This window comes from Alexandromys fortis, unplaced genomic scaffold (genome assembly GCF_014885135.2).
Source record: "Alexandromys fortis isolate MF-2015 unplaced genomic scaffold, M_Fortis_MF-2015_v1.1 scaffold_27, whole genome shotgun sequence".
Lineage (NCBI taxonomy): Eukaryota > Metazoa > Chordata > Mammalia > Rodentia > Cricetidae > Alexandromys > Alexandromys fortis.
This window is the reverse complement of record NW_026067952.1, coordinates 13,170,891-13,193,288: the sequence shown is the minus strand read 5'-3', so window position 1 is coordinate 13,193,288 and position 22,398 is coordinate 13,170,891. Positions and strand designations below refer to the sequence as shown.

Below are 22,398 nucleotides of genomic sequence, written 5' to 3'. Positions count from 1 at the left end.
AAAAAAAAAAAAAAAAAAAAAAGAGTAGTAGCATTTGACACAGAGTCCAGGAAGGTCTATTTTAAGGCATTGCCTGTGCTGCACAGGTTGCCAGGGTGGGGTTGTGGAAGGGAGGGGTGCCATGATATACTTGGGACTGCCCTGCAGTGAGTTGGGGCACCTGTGTGCTCCACTTACAGGTGGTGAGTGGCTGCCTACAGGGCACAGTGAGTGTGTGGGACATCACCACGGGTAAGAAGAGGATGGAGTTCCTTGTGTCTACTGCCCAGCACAGTGAGCTGACTGCCATGGCCCTGGATGAGTCGGAGCGGTGTCTGCTCACGGGCTTGCGTGATGGCATAATGCAGATGTGGAATTACAACACTGGGGAGTGCCTATTGACCTTCCCCAGCGACGACGAAGTGGAGGTCAGTGCGGCCCGTCAGGTGGAGCCAGCAGGTTCCGGGGAGCTCTAGGATGTAGTTTTCTGTGTGTCTAAGAGGCTGTACAGCATGGTGATACTGCATGCCTTCAAACTTGCCTGAGCCCTTGGGCCCTCCTGCATGAAAAAAAGTTAGGCAGTGTCTCTAGGGAGGGTTCCAGAGATGCCAGCTGCATTTAAAATGTGCAAGGACATATCGTTCTTCCACACCTTCGAGCTTTGGGGTATGTTTTTAGCGGTGGGTGGGTGTTTGATGCGGAGGCTCCTGTGCTCATTCCTATCTGAAAGTGCATGTGAGGATACAGTAAAGAAACGGCTGACATGATGGGTCCAGGATATGGTTAAGGCTTTTATTATAAATGTGTGAGAGAGAACAGCCAGGAGCACCGAGTCCGGAGCAGAGAGAGAAAGAAGTGGACTGAACACGGCCTGCAGACTGGACATGGTCAGGGCTAGGGAAGCAGGAGAGAACAGCAGAGATAACGAGGTAGCAAGAGATAGAGCACAGAGCATAGCTGGAGAGTAAGAGAAAGAGGATGTCGTGAGAACAGTGGAGGCAGGGGAAAGTTGCTGGTACATAGACAGCGAATGGGGTTCTGGGAGGAGGGAAGCCTGGAGCAGCAAGGAGGGCTAGGATGTGAGCAGAGCATGGACTTTGAAATGTATAACAAGTACTTGAGATACTGGGGGAGCCTGGAGGCAGCATCTGATATGTTGACAGATGCTACAGGTACTCATATTGCTCTTCTGCCAGAGGTAAGGGAAATGTCTCTTTTTGGAAGATGGGAAATGGTTTTGCAAGTTCCTGAGGACTTTTGGCTTTTGTCTAACCACCAGAAATCCTCCTGTAGCCCAGGTTAGCTCATTTCTGAACATTTAGACAGCCCGAGACAGAAAGTACTTGCTGGGGCTCTAGAAACAGCCCACGGATATAGCATAGATTGGAGTCAACTGTAAGTGCCGCTTTGGAACTTGACCCCCCCCCCCTTCCTTTAACCTGGGCGGAAGGAGCCAGATGTGAGGGTGTCGGAGAGAGCTCAGTTGTGGAAGAGTTTGATCCCCCATATCCACATAGGAAACTGGGGGTGGTGGCATGGGCTTCTAATCCCAATACTGGGCAGGAGGAGATAGGCGGATCCCCGAAGTTTGCTGTCTGTCAGACTAGTCTAATGGATGAGCTACAGTTCTCAGTTAGACAGTCCTTCCCTTCAAACAAAGTGGGTGCTAACTGAGAAACTACAGTGGAGGTTGGTCAGGCCTCCATTTACACACACACACACACACATACGCACACGCACATACACAGAACAAGGGGTTGAGTACTGGTCTAGATCTCTCAGCAGTATTTGGACCATAGCCAGGTCACATGTTGCCCAGTTATCTCTTCTGTAAAATGAACATGGGTACCCACATTATCTGCTTCTTTCAGACACATCAGGTTTGATGGTCTCTGGCTCCCTTCAGTTAGGTAATTCGCAGGCACTCTGAAAGCTTGATGTGGCATTGACTTGGAATTCTCGCCTTCACTGAGTTTTGACTTTCTGGTGGGTACATTTAGGAAAGCATCAGGGACCCAAAGGCATTCTCTCTGAGGAGTCTAGCGCTCTGTTTTCTTTATCTCCAACAGATTAGTGGAATTGTCCACATGAACAAAGCATTCTACGTGACAGGGTGGAGTAAGAGAATCACCAATTTCACGTGAGCACCAAGTGTGAGTGGGAGGCTTTCCTTATTTTGGGCTTTTCTCTTCCTGAGCTTTCCCAGCAGCTGCAGTAGCTAGCAGGGCACCCATGGTGAACAAGTCATTGCTCCCCCTGTGCATCTACGCAGCATGAAGTAAGGTGCCTTCTGCTGGTGATGGTCATGGAAAAAGTGACAGTCTCTGCCCCCATGTAGCTTCTCATTCCCTGGAGGAATCACTTCAGTCTCTTATAACAAGATGCCATTGACTGGCAGCTTACAAGACACAGGGATTTATTTCCCACAGTCCTAGAAGCTGGGTAGTCTAAGTCCAAGGCGCTAGACAGTTTGGCTTCTGGTGAAGGCCTGCTTCCTGGCTCCTAGAAAGCTTTCCTTCCTATGAACTTACCTGACAGAAGGGTTGAGGGCTATAATCCCACCATCGAGGGCTCCACACACATGACCACACCACCTTGTAAAGGCTTGACCTCCTAATGTGCTCACACTGGTCCCTGAAATGGTTGAGCTACACAATTATCTCAGAGCTGAAGCCTTTCCCAAGAAACAGAACTAAGGCGGAGCGACAAGGCCACCAACTAGTGGTGGGAACTGAGGGTGGCACTGAGGGTTTTATTTGGTTAGCATCAACTGAAATGTCTATGCCCAAAGTCTCATCTAAATATTTAAGTCACGTATGGATGAGATCCACCAGTGTACCACTTATCCCGAGACAAATTCTCCCTTGGCTCTAAACACGTGACATGGACTTTTTATGCACTTCCGAAGTCCAGCAGTGAGATAGACACAGGACAGATGAACGAATGCAGGAGGGAAGAAATGAGCTGCAGAACCCAAATGAGTCTAAAACTCATTGGAACAAATTTCACATCTATCATTCAATCGTCTGTCTGTCTGTCTGTCTGTCTATCTAGTACAGGCGTCATGGCATATAGGCAGAAGTCAGAGGATAACTTGTGGGAGTCACTCTGTTACTTCTACCATGTGGGTTCCTTGGCAGCAGTGCCTTTATCCACTGAGTTATCTTAGGACACCAACATAATCCTCTTTCTTGCCTCCGAGGCTCCCGAGATGGAGGTGTTCTGTTTTGCAGGGGCTGAATATGTAAACCTTTAGATAACCTGCTTCCGCAGTTTTGGGACGCTATACCCTCATGGTGACCCTGGGTCCAGGCCATGTATCTGTGATGGTTTTATTCCCTGCATGGGTCTGTGCCTGTCTGGGACAGTAGTCCTGAATCCATGGCTCTGCCCACTGGAATCTAGATGATGGATGTAGCCAAGCTTTCCTATCTCTATTGGTATAGCTTGTATCATACTATTGTCTTCAGGAACTATGCCTGGCTTGGCTAAAAGACATGATACCAGAGTGTGAAATGAGAGACTATGAAGTGAGGTGTTCAATATAAGGGGTACTGAGGTCTAACTTGGACTGGTGGTCTCTTTTCTGAAACCCTTGTGCAATAGGAAGGACAGTTCAAATGCCTGAATTGCTCTTAGAGTCATTTGTCCATTGTCTTAGAGCTTAGCACACAGCTTCTGTCACGTGGCTGACCCATAGTATTCTCACAGTCCTTACCACACCCCATAGGCTCATCTTTCCTTCCAATAGATAAGGGCTGAGATGAGAAGGTTTTAGACCTTAAGTTCTGACCCCCATCCCATTTTGGTACTATGAACCGAACCATGGCCTCATAAATGCTCTGCCATTGAGCACAACCCCAGATTTTGTTCCCCTTTGCTCAACATCTCTATTTTAAAATTATTTCTCTCTTCTAGAATTTTACTATAAACAGGAGGGAACTATCTACACCTTTGAATGTCTTTCTTAGGAATTTCCCCAGCCACATAAATACCCAGTCTTACGGCTTGCAAGCTCTACTTGCTACAGCACTAGAATGTGAACACAATACAGCCAAGTTCTCTGTCACTTTGTACCCAGGATGGCTTTGCCTCCGGTTTCCAGTAGCATGTTCCTCATTTCTACTTGAGATATCATAGTGGTCATTATCATCCATTTTGTTCCCAGCAGCTTAGGATGGCTTAGGTCATCTTTAAATAGATGGGGCTGGAAGAGTGCATGCTGAGCCGGGGTTCCATCTCCAGCTCTCCCCCCGCCTTTCTCTGTCTCGCTCTCTGTTTCCCTCTCTCTCCTGAAGCCCCAACTGGCCTTGAACTCCCTATATAGATGACTTTGAGGTTCCGATCCTCTTGCCTCTCTGGCGGTGGGATTGCAGCCGTCACCACCAGGTCTGATTTATTCGGTGCTTGGGATCAAACCCAGGGCTTCACACATGCTAGGCGGGTACTCTGTCAGCTGAGCTACATCCCCAGCATGGCTTTCTTTATAGCTCTCCCCTTTTCTATGCCTTCACCTGAGCCTCCTATGCCCTCACTGGAACCATCCTTGATGACCTATATGTGGCGCTGTAGGCTTTTCCTGGAATGTGCATTAGAATTCTTCCAACCTCTATCCATCTGTCACCTCCAAAGTCACCTGCATAGTTTTGTTACCTGTCATGGCAGCGCCTCACTCTCTGTAGTTTCTACCTTAGCCATGTAGGCTGCCCCAGTGTAACGCCACGGAGCGGGTGACTTATAAACAGTGGAGGTTTATTTCTTGCACTTAAAAAAGCTAAAAGGCCCTCGGCAAAAGCATTGTGGAATCTTGCGGGTCCCTTTCCCTTTTTTTATAAAGGGTCGTCTTGCTGTGGTCTCTGTGGATGGGAAGGGTGGAGAATCTCTTTGGTCTCTTTATCATACCATCAACAAAGCTTCTGCCTTCTTGACCAGATGTCCTCCCCAAGGTCCATTCCCCCACTTGAGGATTATTAGATTCTAACACAGGAATTTTGAGTATGTGTACACACTCAGTCTCTATTAGATAATGCAACAATTTGCTTTATAAAGCATGTTGACTGCTGTGGGGGAAAGAGCAGGCTTCCTGTGGAGGAGCAGAATCCTTAATATTGGGGAGTGGTCAAGAACAGCTTAGTCAAGGAGGCCCAGGGTGAGCTATGAGCTGGAGGGAGTACCAGGGAAGTACCTGGAATGGGACACACATTTCAGGAGGAAGGACCAACATGTACAAGTTCCCTTCTGTTACAGGAGGCCTGGTCACAGCTATCATTTCCTCTTGTTTAAACCTGAATCTTTACTCAGGGGATAATGAAGATTCATTATTTGTAAACCCCAAGAGCAGAGCCTTTATGCTTGACATATAGTGGGTACCTAGATCAGTAGGGATTTTAAACAAGCTCCCGGATCCCCAAGACAATGCCACTCTGAGTTGGCTTCTGAATCCTAAAGGCTGTGATTTCCCCAAAGTATTGCAGCCTGTGAGCTCTTGCCCTTCTTGCCCCTGGCCATGTGCACAGGTTCCAGAAGACCGAGCTGATACTCTCCTGCTACCACTGGCAGACCTACCACACGGAGGATGTCCTGAGCATGGCCAAGTATCAGAACCAGTTCCTTGGGACCGCTGCCTACAATGGGGACATCCTCTTCTGGAATGTCAGCATGTTGAAGCCCATCTTGAGTTTCAATGCCTCCGAGAGCCCCTTGCCTTTACCGCCGAAGAAGGTATAGCGCCCCGTGCTTTCCCAGTTTCCCAGGTAGCTTTCACTCCAATCCTTTCATTTCTGTCTGGGCTATGGGCCAGAATAAGGGAGGGCAGAGAGAGCATCTTGGGAGCAGAGGGAGAGATGGAGACATACTGGGGTGTGTGTGGGGTGGCTGGTAGCTAGGATAGTAGATAGTAGGTAGCTCCTTTGAACATCTCCATGTGACAGAAAACAGAGGCACGAGGAGGCTAGTCACCTTTCTCAGGGTACAGAGGCACTAAGAGGTCAGCCACCTTTCTCAAGGTCTACCACCAAGAAGGGGTGGATCTAGACCATGACAGTTGACTCTAGGGCCTGGGGTGCTAGGTTGTATTTTTCAGTCCTTTTCAACAGATTACTTCCTCCTGAAGACAGCCCACCATTACCTCTTCGCTGCAGTAACAAAACACCCGGCAGAAGCAGCCTAAAAGGGCTCACAGTTTCAGATTCCAAGTCTGCCATGGCAGGAGGGCCAGGTCAGCTGGAGTAGCTCACATCTGGGCCACTAGGAAGCAGAGACAGGGGTACCAGAGAAATGGTCTTCCTCTTTTGTTCCAGCTGGGCCCACATTCAGGGTGGATCTTCCCCCTTTGTTTTCTCCTTGAGAACACCTTCACAGATGCACCCAGATACGGTTTTACTCTTCTAGGCCCTTCCCAGTCCTATCAGGTTGGCAGTAGGTCCTGCCCACATCTTCCCCACTTGGGCAATGGTGTCATACAACACGCTCCAGGCTCATGAGAGAGGTGTAAACAAGCAGTCTCTAAATTGCTACACTGTGGCAACCTAAAGCTGGACTGGTGCTAGAGGTCACCTCCTCCAGCGGATAGAGGTCACCTCCTTGCCAGTGTGCTGATGGGTAGGTACTACATCCTCCAAGACAGCTCAGAGTTTTATCTAGTTTGTACTTGGCTTTGTGTGACTAAGTCAATATTTGGAAACCACTGTCCATTTTTATACATGGGGAAACCCAGTTCCTCTCAGGAGCTGTGTCCTGCCTAGGGTATTATCAGTAGGTCCAGGGGTGGGTTTATAAGCCTTGGTCTGAGACCTGTCAAGGCCCGAAGTTTCTAGGAAGTAATGCTATGCTGTGTTTCCTAGAGGGCCAGTGACGTTGGCACTGGGCTGAGGAGATCCTGAGCTTCCCACTTGTGGGGGAGTTTCTGAAGCTGCCCTCTCTCCTCTCTCTCGGCACAGGTAAAGGATGCAGAGGAGTGCATGGACGACACCCAAATCTCCCCAGTCAGTAAGGAGCAAAAGTGGGCACACAAGCCTCTCACAAAGTTCACTGGCTTTACTGCGAGGCGGAGATTGATGTCAGCTCCTCCAGTGATGAAACGGAGAGACACGGACCAAGAGAAACGTCAGAGAGACATGGACCAAGAGAAGAATATGTCTCAGCAGGTGGGAGTGAGGCCATCCCTCCTGCTCCAATTGTCCAGCTCACATGTTCTGAGCATGTTGTGTGTGTGTGTGTGTGTGTGTGTGTGTGTGTAGGAGGGCAGGGGACAGGGTCCATTTTTAGACAGGGTTTCTCTGTGTAACAGTCCTGGCTGTCCTAGAACTCGCTTTGTAGACCAGGATGGCCTCAAACTCAGAGATCTGCCTTCCTCTGCATCCCAAGTGCTGGGTTTAAAGGTGTGCACTGCACCACCCACTGCCTTTCTATTCTGATCATGCTGTAGCTAACAAACTCTGCTCACTCAAGCCTGGGAATCATTTTTACCTAGTGCATCTCCAGACCTGGTCTGAGAGCCGAAAGTTTATGAATAGAACCTATAGGGAGCAGGATTCTAAAAGCCTAAATTGGATGTTAGAACATGGTCTATGGCTTCAGTTCTTAAAGATGGAGTCTCTTGGCCCCAGCCCTGGCCCTGGCCCTGACCCAGGAGTGAGCTGTTCAGGGCACCAAGTGCCACCTCTCCAAAGCCTGAGCCACAATGCAAAAGGGGAAGATGCAGTAAGATGGACTTTAACTCCAGGCCCTGAAGACTCAGGATTGATTTGACAGCTCTGGTTTGTAGGGTGTGGGAAGGGAGCAAGGTCTGAAGGAGGGTAATTGACCTTGGTCTTGTAGGAGGGATGATAGTGCTCCAACACTGTGTACAGGAGATTGCAGAGGGGTGAGGAAACAATCCGGTTGCTCCTGCAGCCCAGTTCTGATTTCTGAGACCTGAGGCTTGAATGAGAGTCATTAGCTTCCCAATTCCCAGGTGTGGGGGCAGCACTGGGCAGCTCCAGTCCCACGCCCAGGCATGGGGTACTGTAGGTCAGCTCCAGTAGGGTCTGCCAAGATCATGTTCTGCTGTGAGAGAGAGCCCTGTGAGGTACACTGCGCTGTGAGGTGCTCACAATCATGGTACCGTGAGGTTCAGGCACTTTGGGGTGCTATAAGATGAGCCTACTTTACTGTCAGACATGGGCCATCTTTGGCTGAGCAGTTTAGGCCTCTGCACTCATATCTTGAGAAGAATGGGTGTTAGACCCCTTTAGCCTCACAGGACAAAGGAAGGATCGACCCTGAAGGTGACTCAAGTCTCTGTCCTACAGAGCAAAATTGCTGGTTTCTTAAAATAGAAACCTCTCAGTCTCAGAGTATCCTAAGGTCCAAGTAGGTACCCCACTGGTCTTTTTCAGGGTGAGGCCCCATGACTGCTCTTTTTCTCCGTGGTCTGTAGGAGGGTTCAGGAGGCAATGTTTTACTTTCAGACATCTTCCAGAGCTCAGAAGTCCAAGCTGTCTAACATGCTCCGCAATAAACCATCGGTTCACAAACCTCTTCACAGCGACTCTGAAAAGGAAAAGGAGGAGTTCTGGAAGAAGAGACTGCTGCATCAGAACGTGTCAGTGGAGAAGGTGAGCTGTGTTCCGTGGGGGAGTGGGAGCTGGGCTGGGCAGGGGTGGGTGTGTCTTGGACCTGGTGGATTTGGAATTCCAGAGCCATCTGCTAGTGTTTGAGCAGGGGTGGGACTGTGAGAGAAGTGTTTTTTTTTTTTTTTTTTTCTAGAACACACTGTTGGAAGTCTCTCTCTTTGGCTGGGATGGTGTTTTGTAGTGTGTAACAGGTTTTCTTTTTCGGGCCACCAACCAGTTCCAAATAATGACATGGAGACTTCTTGTTACTTATAAATGCTCATCCTAGCTTAGACGCGTTTCTGGTATCTTTAACTTAAATTAACCTGTTTCTCTTTATTTACCTTTTGCCTCAGGGATTTTTACCTTTCTTTCTTTCTTTCTTTCTTTCTTTCTTTCTTTCTTTCTTTCTTTTTCTTTTCTTTCTGTATGTCTTACTTTTCTCCTACTTATTCTCTCTGCCAATCAGCCCTGCCTGTCCTTTCTCTGCCTAGCTATTGGCCATTCAACTCTTCATTAGACTAATCAGGTGCCTTAGTCAGGGAAGGTGAAACAGCAACACATCTTGACATAATTAAAGAAAAGTAGCATACACAAACGTAACACATCTTTACATCATTAACAAAGGCAGCAGAAACAAACGTAACAAACCCTTACATAGTTAAAGTAATATTCCACCACATAAACAAATGTAACACATCTGCACATAGTTAATTATTCCACAACAGTGGTGGGGTGCAAGTTGAGTTGGTTCATCTGTACTCATTTCTTCCTACTGTCCCCTTTCTGGTATGGACCCCTCACTATGATCAACATCCTAACTGTGATGTGTAGGCTGAAATAAACCGCCCCCCCCCAAGTTGCTTTTGACTGTAGTGTTTTATCACAGCAACAGAGATTCTAACTCAGACACCTGTATACCTGGCTGATACAGAACTCACAAGCTGAGGATGACCCTGAACTTCAGATCCCCTTGCTTCTACCTCTTAAGTGCTGGGATTAAAGGTGTTTCCACCATTTGGCTTCCTCAGTGCTGAGGAATGAACCCAGGGTTTCAGGCATGCTTGGTAGGTACTTTGCCAACTGAACTATATCCCCAGCCCTAGATCATTAACCTTTTAAAAATTTAATATTATTTAATTTTTATTTCTGTGTATATGCTTGTCTGCATGTTTATATGTGCACATGCATCCAGGTGCCCAGAGGCTAGATGAATGCCCTGCAGCACGGGGAATAGCCCCAAGAACTGATAAATGGGATTACATAAAATTAAAAAGCTCCTGCATAGCAAAGAAGCTATCAGTAGAGCATAAATACAGTCAAAAGACTGGCCTGCAACTTGCTATGTAGACCAGTCTGACCTTAAACTCATCCACCTTTGTCTGTTTGCTGAGTGCTGGGTTGTACACACCATGCCCAGCCTTTCTCTTGATATTGATTGGCATGTTTATTCCACTATGATCTGATATGAAAAGTAAATGAGTGTTTTTGGTCTTGGTTAAGACTTGCTTTATGTCTTAAAATGTGATCTACAGCAGCTGGGTGGAATATATTTTAGGTTCCTGCTATGGTTTAGATTAACTCTGAAGTTTCTTTGTTGATTTTTTTTGTTTACTCTATGTCTTGATGAGAGCTTTGATTATATCTAGACCTGTCTGCCTCTTACATTAGTATTTGTTTTATGGAAATTAGGTGTCTCAGTGTTTGTTGCTATATATTTGTAATTATATTTTCTTGGTAGTCTATCCCATTTAATAGTAATATAAAGTGAGCTTTTTGTCTCTTCTAACTGGTTTTGTATTGAAAACCGCCTTTTCAGATAGGAGTCTAGTATTCTTGTATGTGCTGGGCTTCTATTTGCTTGACATCTTGATTTCCATCTTGTCTTAGTTAAGAGAGCCCACTGAAGCCAGGTGTGGCAGCAGATGCTCTCAGGAGACAGAGGCTGCTTGTTCGTCTCCTCTGCCCAGAACTGAAATAATCATACAGAAACTATATTAATTAAAACATTGCTTGGTCCATTAACTCTAACTTCTTGTTGGCGAATTTTTACATCTTAATTTAACCCATTTCTATTAATCTGTGTATCACCATGTGGCAGTGGCTTACCAGGCAAAATTTCCAGTGTCTGTCTCCAGCGGATCCATGGTTTCTCTCTTACTCTGCCCTTCTTTCTCCCAGCATTCAGTTCCATCTCCCCACCTACCTAAGTTCTGCCCTATCATCAGGCTCAAAGCAGTTTCTTTATTAACCAATAAAAGCAACACAAAGACAGAAGGACCTCCTACACCAGAGGCAGGCTTATCTCTATGAGTTTGAGGTTACCCTGGTCTACTTAGTGAGTTCCAAGCCAGCCAGAAGTACACAGGGAAATGTCTCAGAAGAAAAAGGAGAGATAAACCATTGGGTTGAACTGTGGTTGCTTGCAAGTCCATGAGTGTGAGGTTATTTACTGGCCAGCTCCAAAATTCTTGAGTATCCTGTTTGTTTAGGAAGTCCTAAACAAGATGTTCAACCCTCATCCTGTTGATCCAGGTGTCAGGATGAAAAGAAACAGGAATTCTTTAGACCCTGAATCTGAGGGCAATGGTCAGTTCTACTCAGCATTTAAGGAACTACAATACCAGTCCTTCTCAAGCCTCATAGAAGAAGAGGATGAGAATGAGAAAGAAGAGGAGAAGGAGGGAGAAGAGTGATCACCAGAGGCACAGCCCTAACTATGCCTATCAGAAGAAAAGCTGGATAGACAAGGTAAGAATACAACACCACAAAGAGCAACATGACACCAACAAAAACTAGTGACTCTACAACAGAAAGACTTGAATGCCCCAATACAGATAAAGCAGAAGAAAATGACATTAAAAATAACTTTAGGAGAATGTTTGAGGCCCTTAAAGAGGAAATGAAAAATTCTCTCAAAGAAATGGAGGAAAAGGCAAAAAATTGTAAAAAAATCAACAAATCTCTAAGAAAAAGCAACCAAAGAGGTGAAAGAAACATTTAAGACTTGAAAACTGAAATAGAGGCAATAAAGAAAACACAAACTGAGGAAGTTCTAGAAATGGAAAGTGATCAGGAACCACAAATGCAAGCATAAACAGCAGAATATAAGAGATTGAAGAGAGAACCTCAAGCGTTGAAGATAAGATAGAGGAAATAGACTCAGTGGTCAAAGATACAGACAATAGATGGTTTCACAGAAGCAAATCCCAAAGAAGGGAACAACACACACACTAACATTACCAAGGATGAAAACTAAAATAACAGAAACTAGCAGTCACTGGTCACTAATATCCCTTAATACAAACGAACTCAACTCACCTATAAAAAAGACACAGACTAACAGATTGTGTTGAAATAGGAGCTGCGGCGGGGTTGCGTCCCAAACACCCCGGCCGCTTGGCTAGCTCATGCCCTAAATAACAACACACAAACTGTGTTCATTTAAGAACTGCTTGGCCCATGAACTCTAGCCCTTACAGGCTAATTCTCGCACCTGGACTAGCCCATTTCTAATGATGTGTGTAAGCACCCCAAGGTGCGCTTACCGGGAAGATTCTAGCCTCCGTCCATCATGGTGTCTCAGCTCCAGAGAGCAGAGTTGTCTGGTCTGTCCGGGAGCAGAGCAGAGTCTGACCTCACTTCCTCTTCCACCCAGCATCCTCTCCTGTTTATTCCGCCCACCTATCTTTTAACCTATCAGGGCCAGCAGTTTCTTTATTGCTCAGCCAATGAAATCAACAGATTGATATATGACACTCCCACATCAAGATTGGATACAAAAACAGAATCCATCCTTCTGCTGCATACAAGAAACACACCTCAGCCTCAAAGACAGACATCACCTCAGAGTAAAGGGTTAATCAAATTAACCTAAGAAACAAAATAGACTTCAAACTAAAATCAATCAAAAGAGACAAAGAAGGACATTTTATATTAGTCACAGGAAAAATCCAGCAAGAAGAAATCTCAATACTGAACATCTATGCCCCAAATATATGGAGCACCCTCATATGTAAAAGAAACACTTCTAAAGCTTAAATCATACATTAAACTCCACACACTAAGAGTGGGAAACTTCAACACTCCATTCTCACCACTGGACAGGTCTGCCAGACAGAAACTTAACAGAGAAATAAAGGAACTAACAGATGTTATGACTCAAATGGACTTAACAGACATCTATAGAACATTTCACCCAAACATAAAAGAATATATCTTCTTCTCAGCACTTCATGAAATCTTCTTAAAAATTGACCACATATTAGGTAATAAAGCAAACTTCGACAGATAAAAAAATTGGAATAACCCACATATCTTATCGATAAAGCAGAGTAAGAGATACTCCATGGATCTGTGAGAGACAGATGCTGGGAATTTTACCTGGTAAGCCACTGCCATGTGGCAATACACAGATTAATAAAAATGGGTTAAATTAAAATGTAAGAATTAGCCAATAAGAAACTAGAGCGAATGGGACAAGTAGTGATTTAATTAATACAGTTGCTGTGTGGCTCTTTTGGGGCTCTTTTGGGGGCTGGGTGGCCAGGACAAACAAGTGGGCCCCTCCTTGCAACATTATCAGATCACCATGGCTTAAAATTAGAATTCAACAGCAACACTAATTTCAGAAAGCCCATAATCACATGTGCTCACCTGAATCACCATTGAGTCATGAAAGAAGTAAAGAAAGAAATTAAAGACTTCCTAAAACTCAATGAAAAGGACCACACAACATACCTGAATTTATGGGATACAATAAAAGCAGTGTTAAGAGGAAAGTTCATAGCACTCAAGGCCTACATAAAGTAGCTGGAAAAATTCCACACTAGTGAGTTAACAGAACATCTGAAAACTCTAAAACAAAAAGAAGCAAACTCACCCAGGAGGACTAGATGGCAGGAAAAAATGAAATTGAGAGCTGAAATCTACAACACAGAAACAAAGAAAACAATACAAAGAATGAGACAAAGAGTTGGTTCTTCAAGAAAATCAGCAAAATAGACAAACCTTTATTAAAACTAACTAAAAGGCAGAGGGAGAGAATTTCCAAATTAACAAAATCAGAAATGAAAAGGGGCATAACAACAGACATGGAGAAAATCCAGAGAATCATCAGGTCATACTTTGAAAATCTGTACTTCACAAAATTGGAAAACTTAAAGGAAATCAATAATTTTCTGGGTAAATATCACTTACCAAAATTAAATCAAGATCAGATAAGCAAGTTAAATAGACCTATAACTGCTAAAGAAATAGAAAGTCATCAAAAGTCTCCCAACCAAAGAAAGCCTAGGATTAGATGGTTTCAGTGCAGAATTCTACAAGATTTTCAAAGAAGAACTATTACCAATACTCCTCAAATTATTCCACACAATAGAAACAGAAGGAACATTGCCAAACTCTTTTTACAAGGCTACAATTACCCTGATATCCAAACCATACAAAGATACTACCATGAAAGAGAATTACAGACCAATCTTACTCATGAGCATTGATGCAAAATAATCAATAAAATACTGGCAAACAGAATCCAAGAACACATTAGAAAAATCTTCCACCACCATGACTAACTAAGTAGGCTTCATCCCAGAGATGCAGGGATATTTTTCAACATATGAAAAATCTGTCAATGTAATCCACTATATAAACAAACTGAAAAAAAAACCTGCATAATTATCTCATTAGATGCTGAAAAAGCCTTCAACAAAATACAACATTCCTTCATGATAAAGGTCTTTGAGAGAGCAGGGATACAAGGAACATACCTAAATATAATAAAGACAATATATAGTAAGTCAACAGCCAACATCAAACTAAATGGAGAGAAACTCACAGCGATTCTACTGAAATCAGGAACAAGACAAGGTTGTTCACTTTTCCATACCTATTTAATATAGTACTTGAAGTTCTAGCTAGAGCAATAAGACAACAAAGGGAGATCAAGGAGATACAAATCAGAAAAGAAAAAAGTCAAACTCTTACTATTTGCTTATAATATGATAGTTTACAAAAGTGACCCCAAAAATTCTACCAAGAAACTTCTACAACTCATAAACACCTTCAGCAATGTAGCGGGATACAATAACAAAAAAAATCAGTAGCTCTCCTTTATACAGATGATAAACGGGCTGAGAAAGAAATCAGAGAAACATCACCCTTCACAATAGCAACAAACAACACAAATAAAATATGTAGCCACAAATAAAATATCTTGGAGTAAATCTAATAAAACAAGCCTTTGAGAAATAAACGGAAGAAGACACCAGAAAATGGAAAAATCTCCGGTGCTCTTGGGTAGGTAGAATTAACATGGTAAAAATGGCCAGCTTATCAAAAGCAATCTACAGATTCAATGCAGTACCCATCAAAATCCCAGCAAAATTCTTCACAGACCTTGAAAGAACAATAATCAACTTCATATGAAAAAGCAAAAAAACCCAGGATAGCTAAAACAATTCTGTACAATAAAGGAACTTCTGGAGGCATCACAACCCCTAACTTCAAACTCTACTACAGAGCTACAGTACTGAAAACAGACTGGCATTGGCATAAACACACACAGGAGGACCAATGGATACCAGTCTACACACCTATGAGCACCTGATTTTTTAAAAAGAAACAAAACATATAAAATGGGAGAAAAGAGCATATTCAACAAAGGGTGCAGTCATAACTGGATATCAACATGTAGAAGAATGAAAATAGATCCATATCTATCATCATGCACAAAACTCAAGTCCAAATGGATCAAAAAGACCTTAACATAAATCCAAACACACTGAACCTTATAGAAGAGAAAATGGGGAGTACACTTGAATACATTGGCATGAGACCATTTCTTAAATATAACCCCAGTAGCACAGACACTGAGAGAAACAATTATTAAATGGGACCTCCTGAAATTGAGAAGCTTCTGTAAAGCAAAGGACACAATCAGCAAGACAAAACAGTAGCCTACAGAATGGGAAAAGATCTTTACCAACCCCACATCAGACAGAGGTCTGATCTCCGAAATATACAAAGAACTCAAGAAACTTGACATCAAAAGAACAAAAATCCAATAAGAAAAATGGAGTACCAACCTAAACAGAGAACTCTCAACAGATTAATCTAATATGGCTGAAAGACACTTAAGGAAATGCTCAACATCCTTAACCATCAGAGAAATGCAAATCAAAACAACCCTGAGATTCCATCTTACACCTGTAAGAATGGCCAAGATAAAAACACAGATGACAGCTTATGTTGGAGAGAATGTGGGGTAAAGGAAATACTCCTCCATTGCTGGTGGGAATACAAACTGGTACAGCTGTTTTGAAAATCAGTATGACAATTTCTCAGATAATTAGAAAACAACCTACCTCAAGACCCAGCAATGCTGCTGTTGGGTATATACCTAAAGGATGCTCAATCATACCACAAGGACATGTGCTCAACTAGCAGCTTTATTTTTAATAGCTGTAACCTGGAAACAACCTACATGCCCCTCTACCAAAGAATGGATAAAGAAAATGTGGTACATTTACATAATGGAGTACTACACAGTGGAAAAAAATAATGACATTTTGAAATTTTCAGGCAACTGGACGGATCTAGAAACATCAAACTGAGTGAGGTAACCTAGACCCAGAAAGACAAATATATGTTTGCACTCACAAGTTGGTTTTAGACATAAAGCAAAGAAATACCAGCCTACAATTCACAATCTCAGAGAACCTAGACAACAATAAGGACTCTAAGAGAGACATGCATGGATCTAATCTACATGGGAAATAGAAAAAGACAAGATCTGAGTGAATTAGAAGTGTGGGGACCATGGGAGAGAGTAGGTGGGGAGGGGGAGGGGAAGGGGAGCAGAGAAAAATAAATAGCTCAATAAAAACAATAAAAAAGTAACAGGGTCCTGCTGGAGGAGGTTGTTTCTAGCTATTGAGGACAAAAAAAGAAAAAGACTGTATGAAGCTTGTAAAAAGGAAATATATATATATATATATATATAAACTGTGAATTGCTGTTCAAGGAAATTATTGATTACTTGTCCTCTATTGTGGGTAATTAAAGATCAGAGTTTTCAAGCATAACGTCAGGAAAATCTAAAGTGGAAATTCCATCTCTACTCTAATAAAATAGTTTTCCTATAAAAAATACAAAAGTAGGAGGGAGGCTTGTTCGGAAGTAGAAGGAGTCCAGAAGGAGTGGGAGGAGCATAAGAGAGAGGAATTGGGATGTGTATGAATGTGATCAAAATACACTATATTTATGTATGGAATTGTCAAAGAATAAATAAACCATTTTTTCATAAAAAGGCCAGCTCAGAATAATAATTACTATTACCTTCTTTTTAGAAGTTAATTCTTTCTCTCCTTCCTTCCTTCCTTCCTTCCTTCCTTCCTTCCTTCCTTCCTTCCTTCCTTCCTTCCTTCCTTCCTTCCTTTTCTTTCTTGGAGATAGGGTCTCACTATATAGCTCTGACTGTCCTGAATCATTCTGTAGACCAGGCTGACTTAATACTCATGGAGGTCTGCCTGTCTCTGCCTCCCAAGTGCTGGGATTAAAGGGGTGCGCCACCATGCCCAGCTAGAAACTTATTCTTAGCTAAGTTTCTCCTTAGATGACTTGATAAAGTTCCCACTATAGTAAGAAGGTATTGCTAGTTTCTGAGGTAAGACAAAAAGTTGAAGGTGCTGAGCTGGTGAGACGACTCCATGGTTAAAGTGCTTGTCCTCTGACTTTCACACAGACTCTTCGCTGTGACTACAGCTGAGAGAATGAGTTATTTCTCCATGACACACTGAGAGAGTAATAGGGCTTGGAAAACTTGATGAGTGAGGCAAACTCATGTATCTTCTTTCATTTAGCATTTGCTGGTCCTATACTGTGAAATCAGGAGTCCCTTAGGTACTGAGGGCAGTGATTAACAGCATCAAAAAGATACCATTCCCTGCCTTCAAATAACTCACAGACTAGTATGCTGTCCCTCAATTCCTCAGGAAGAAAGGAGAACGTTAGGAGACGGGGGGGGGGGGGCACTAGTTGGGTGTAGTTGTTTGTCTAAGTCATGTATAATGTGTAACAGTGGCCACTGTTGAGCCAGGCCCACTCTCTTGTGCAGATCATTTTTCTGCAGACCAGACCTCGTCTGCAACACACAGCTGCCATGCTGAGCAGCTGCATTGATGGCTTCATCTACGCCTGGTCCATCCACGGGAATGGAGGTCTTCTGGGGAAGTTCCCTGTGGACATTGAAGCGAATGGGGATATTGTTGTGGGTGCCATGGCCACCGATGAAAACGACTGGATCCTCATCACAGGGGACAGTGTAGGAATGATCAAGGTGAGGAAGGACTGGAGCCAGGTCAGCCTTTGACCATTTCTGTGCTGCATGTGGCCCTTGTCTGCCTCCTACTCCTGTTTGGTACTGATGTCACTGGAGAAGGTAGTGGGAGCAAGGTAAGTTACTTAGGAGTCTGCTGGGGGTCTCTTTAAGCTGCCCCCGCCAGTGGACCCTGCTATCCATCACTGTTGCCCCATAGTTTCCGCACCTGCCAGCCATGTGTCTCATCCGTGAGCAACTGTCTCATAGTTGATTTTGTGCTCTTTGGTGAGACATGAGGCATGAGTGCCTTGTCCATCTAAGTCACTCAAAACCTCTCTGCCTGCTAATTAAGGGGTCTGGTTTAGAAGACCCTATGCCCCCTCTGTAGTGAGTAAATATTTACCTCAGAGGTGTAAGAACAAGCCACTCCCAAAGCTCAGAGCAGAGCAGCGTGGAGGAACCCACAGCATGCTCTGCAGTGGTCGGGGTCAGGGCCACTGACTCCCACTCTGTGCCTAGATCTGGGACATCAAGGAGTACTGCTTATTTGTTGGCCAGAGACCACTCCAACCCAGCGGGGTCAAGATCTCCACTGAAGCGGAGAATAAGTTCCGATTCTTAATTCCTAAACAACTCCAGGCCCGCTCCCTGCACTACATCCCAGAGAAAGAGAAGGAGGTAGGTAGATGGTGGGGGGTTGCTTGGGAAAGTTCCACTAAGGAGCCAGGACTGTGGTTTTCAGTGAACATTATGAGTCTTCATGCTCCCTTCATGATGTCTGGCCTATGTGGAAAAACCTGTTAGTCAGAGGTCATCATTACCACAGGTGACAAGGGCCAAGTATGCCCACAGGTATTCATCACACATGCACACAGATACACATTCACCATCCCATCCCCATGCATGTTGATCTTTGCAGTAGGACCCTAGTGTCCTGAGTTTAAAATTGAAATATTATACACTCTCTCAAGTAGTCAATACTTTTACATGGTTCAAAGTAATTGGTGTTGGCCCCAGGGCCTCATGAAATCAAGCATCTTTTCTTTAGTTACCAAGAAAAAAATAAATGGAAGCGGTGGAGTGACGTCACTACATCTCACGAGGATGACTGAAGTCAAAAAGGCACAAGCAGAGTCTGCAGAGATGCAGACCAGGTGAAATAGCCACCTTGGGCAAGCGTTGGCGATTAGTATATTTACTTTGGGGGATTATTTGACAATAGCTACCTAACCTGAGCATGTCTGCCCTTCCACCCGGCAGTTCCACTGTAGGCTTATACCCAGAAGTTCGTGTAAAACATGGGAAGAAGGTTGAGAGAATTCCTATGGATAATGGCTCCACACTGGAAATACCCACACACTCATCAGTCTTGGTTGGACCCACAATGTAGACTCAAAAAAATCTAATCAGTGACTCTTCAGAAAATTAAGCCAAGTCAGGCCCTAAAGCATGTACATTGTATGTGTTTGTTCTGTTTCTATGGAGCATAACTGTAGAAAAACTGAGCCTGCCTATCAGAAGTGATAATTCTTGTTGGGGTGGGGAGCAGCTGGAAGAACTCTTGAGGGTGTCAGGCTGACAGTATTACACCTCATTATGTGGGTCTGATTATACATTTGTGTTTAATTTGTGTATTTATGTTAAAATACATTCGTTATGCATATGACTTTTTATGTGTTCATTATACATATATGAAAGTTTTACAAGTGCCCAGGCAATGTAGAGAGGCCCTGGTCCTGTGTGAAGCACAATTCTTCCCTGAAGTGGCCACTGTTAGGGATTTCTGGCTATTCTGGTACTGATTTACATGAGTGTGCATGTGGACAGCATATGAGCAACCAGCATGCAATGCAGACCTGTAATCCCAGAACCTAGGTTTAGGCAGGAGGATGGTGACTTTGAGGCCAGTTTGAGATACATAGCTAGACTGCATCTCAAAATACTTATGTTTGCAAGATGGATAACAAAATTGCAAATATATGGAACCCTTTGACCTAGTTCTCCTCTTCTGGAAATGTACCTTTCAGACATGCTAACACACATGTGAAATAGCACTCGCTAGTAGGATTCACTTTTAAGAATAAAACACAGCAATTCTCCCCTTGAGAGGATTGTATTAATAGCATAGCCTGTGGCTTACTATTCAGCTCTAGAAAGATTCCTAAGATGCATTATGGAGTGAGGAACACAAGGGAAGTCCTGCCACATCTTCAGTACCAGAGGGATGCTGAGGCACAGATGCCTTTGCTGGTGTATTCCACTGAATACTGAAAACACTAATGACAGGTCTGCACAACTCTTCCAAGAGTTTTCTGTGAGGCCAGGGTTACTTTGATAGTAACTTTTATGCCTGCCAGCGCAGGCCTTATGAGACCGTCTCAAAAAACTAAAAACCAAAACCAGAAACCAACCAACCAAACCAAACAATGCCCCCAAATCAAAGCAAACAAAAAAAAAAAATCAAGCCTCTTAGTGTGTATTTTAGTTTCAGATGTGATAATGGTTAGTTTTCTTTTGACAGCCCACTGTGTTTGTGCTTGAACCACTCTTTCTGATACTATTCTCATACCCAAGGGGTTCCTACATGCTTAGCATGGCTTCTGTGCTCACTGATATCTTTCACTCTTGGGTTATGGTTTGCAGTAGTCTGACTTACTATGCCTGACTATAGCATATAGAATAAACGTTCCTTCCTCAGTATTGTTGGATTTAAAAATGGTTGGGGCTGGGGAGACGGCTCAATAGATGTAGCACTTGCTGCTCGAGTGTGGGGACTGGGGTTTGAATCCCAGAACCCATCTAACAGCTGAACAGGCATGGCATGGGTCAGAGACGGGGGATCCCTGAGCAAGATGGCTAGCTAGACCAGCTGGAATGGGCGAACTCTGGGTTCAACAAGAGATCCTGAGAGATGAAGGAGGATACCCGAGGTCAACTTCATGCCTCCACCTGTATCATATACATGCATGTGAACATGTACACATGTGGGCCGAACACAGGCAAACATGAATATACATATGCACCCCCTTTCTTACAAACACACACACTCACACACATACACACATACCTATAGAGAGTTATTTTCTCTCACGTTTTTCCGTTTTTCCTAGTGTGATGTCCCCTGTGTCACCAGCCACCCCATGCGGTCTGTCCTAGTGCTCAGTTGAGAAGAATTAGAAGATGTGTGGGCTTATATTCTTGTCCCATCACTTTCCAGCTCTCTGGCTTCAGGCTGATTTCTGAATTTCTTTGATTCCCTCTTCTCAGTAAAGTGGTGAACATGTTCTATGGCATATAATGTTGTGGGTTCCAATGAGACAGTCTGTGAGGCTCTAACAAAGGGGCTCTTGAAGCCAGAGAAGTGCTGAGACCTACCAAAGGTCAGCAGCAGCCAGTTAATGTGAAGTGCCCAGAGGTGGTTCATTAGCTGGTGTCCAGGTGCTCTTCCCTGGGCTCTGCTCCTCTGGGCCCTAGGTAAGTGCTAGGGTGCTGTCTTTGTGAGAGGATGATGTGAGTCACCCTCTACTGCCCCCTACAGGTTGTGGATGGCCAGACCATTTCTCTGGTTCCCCCACCCCTTCTGATTACCTGGAGTAGCCACCTGGAGAGCGTGACCGATATCCTGTACGTGGACATCTTCCAGCTGGTTGTCAGTGCTGGCTTGGACGGGGACGTCAAGGTCTGGAAACTCTCTGGTGATGCCATAGGTATGGGTGCCGCCAAAGCATGGCCTCTCCTGTCCTTGTCCCTGACAGAACACACCCTGGCCTATGCCCCGTGGGGAGAAGGGCCTTACAGCTGCTCAGAGAATATTGCGAGATGTGAATCTGTCCTGTTGTCCACTCATCCGTCAGCTTTCTTTCCAGGCTTTCACTCACCCACCCAGCTTTGCTTGTCTTGGTGAGTTTTAGAAAAGTGTGTAACTGGTAAGTTCTGTTCTTTTCTCTTAAGAAAAGAAGCACAATGAAGAAAAGCTCGGGAACTCAAAGTGTTCCACCTTTAATTCCTAGAGTGTATGTACTTCTGTCTGTCTGTATAGCCCACATTGGGAAGCAGACACCCAAGAGTCTCTTCCGACCCCTGCCTTTGCTGTTGCTGTGTGTGTTTTACTGAAAAGGGGCACTTAAAAGAAATCCCACACTAGCTCAGAATGGAGAATAATAGTTGGTTATTTATTAGGGGTAGGACTCACAAATCAATATCCTCTGCTGGAACGGAGAACAGCAACTGAATCCTCCAGCCAGAAAAGAGACTGGGCAAACACTTTACACTGCAGAAATAGTGTAAGAGGCCACACCCCAGTGGGCGGGTAACTTAAAGGCTGCTGGCTATAGGATTTCCTACAGCATCTTACAATTTTTTACTTTTTTGGGAGAGGCACATGCCATGGAATGCATGCTGAGGTCAGAGGTCAACTGTGGGAGGGGGGTTTTCTCCTGTTCTGTCCCTGAAGTGGAACTCAGATGGCCAGGCTTGGTGGAAAGTGCCTTCACCCACTGAGCCAGC

The 22,398-nt window shown here is 44.3% G+C and overlaps 1 protein-coding gene across 1 annotated transcript in view; it reads left to right on the top strand.

The window, feature by feature from the left end:
* Efcab8 (EF-hand calcium binding domain 8) overlaps window positions 1-22,398 on the top strand; it is a 59,950-nt gene that overhangs the window by 30,935 nt on the left and 6,617 nt on the right. The window contains 8 exon segments of the mRNA XM_050151240.1: window positions 148-407; window positions 2,049-2,119; window positions 5,496-5,700; window positions 6,918-7,124; window positions 8,448-8,576; window positions 17,689-17,910; window positions 18,412-18,570; window positions 21,431-21,599. Coding sequence (XP_050007197.1) covers window positions 148-407; window positions 2,049-2,119; window positions 5,496-5,700; window positions 6,918-7,124; window positions 8,448-8,576; window positions 17,689-17,910; window positions 18,412-18,570; window positions 21,431-21,599 — 1,422 coding nt within the window.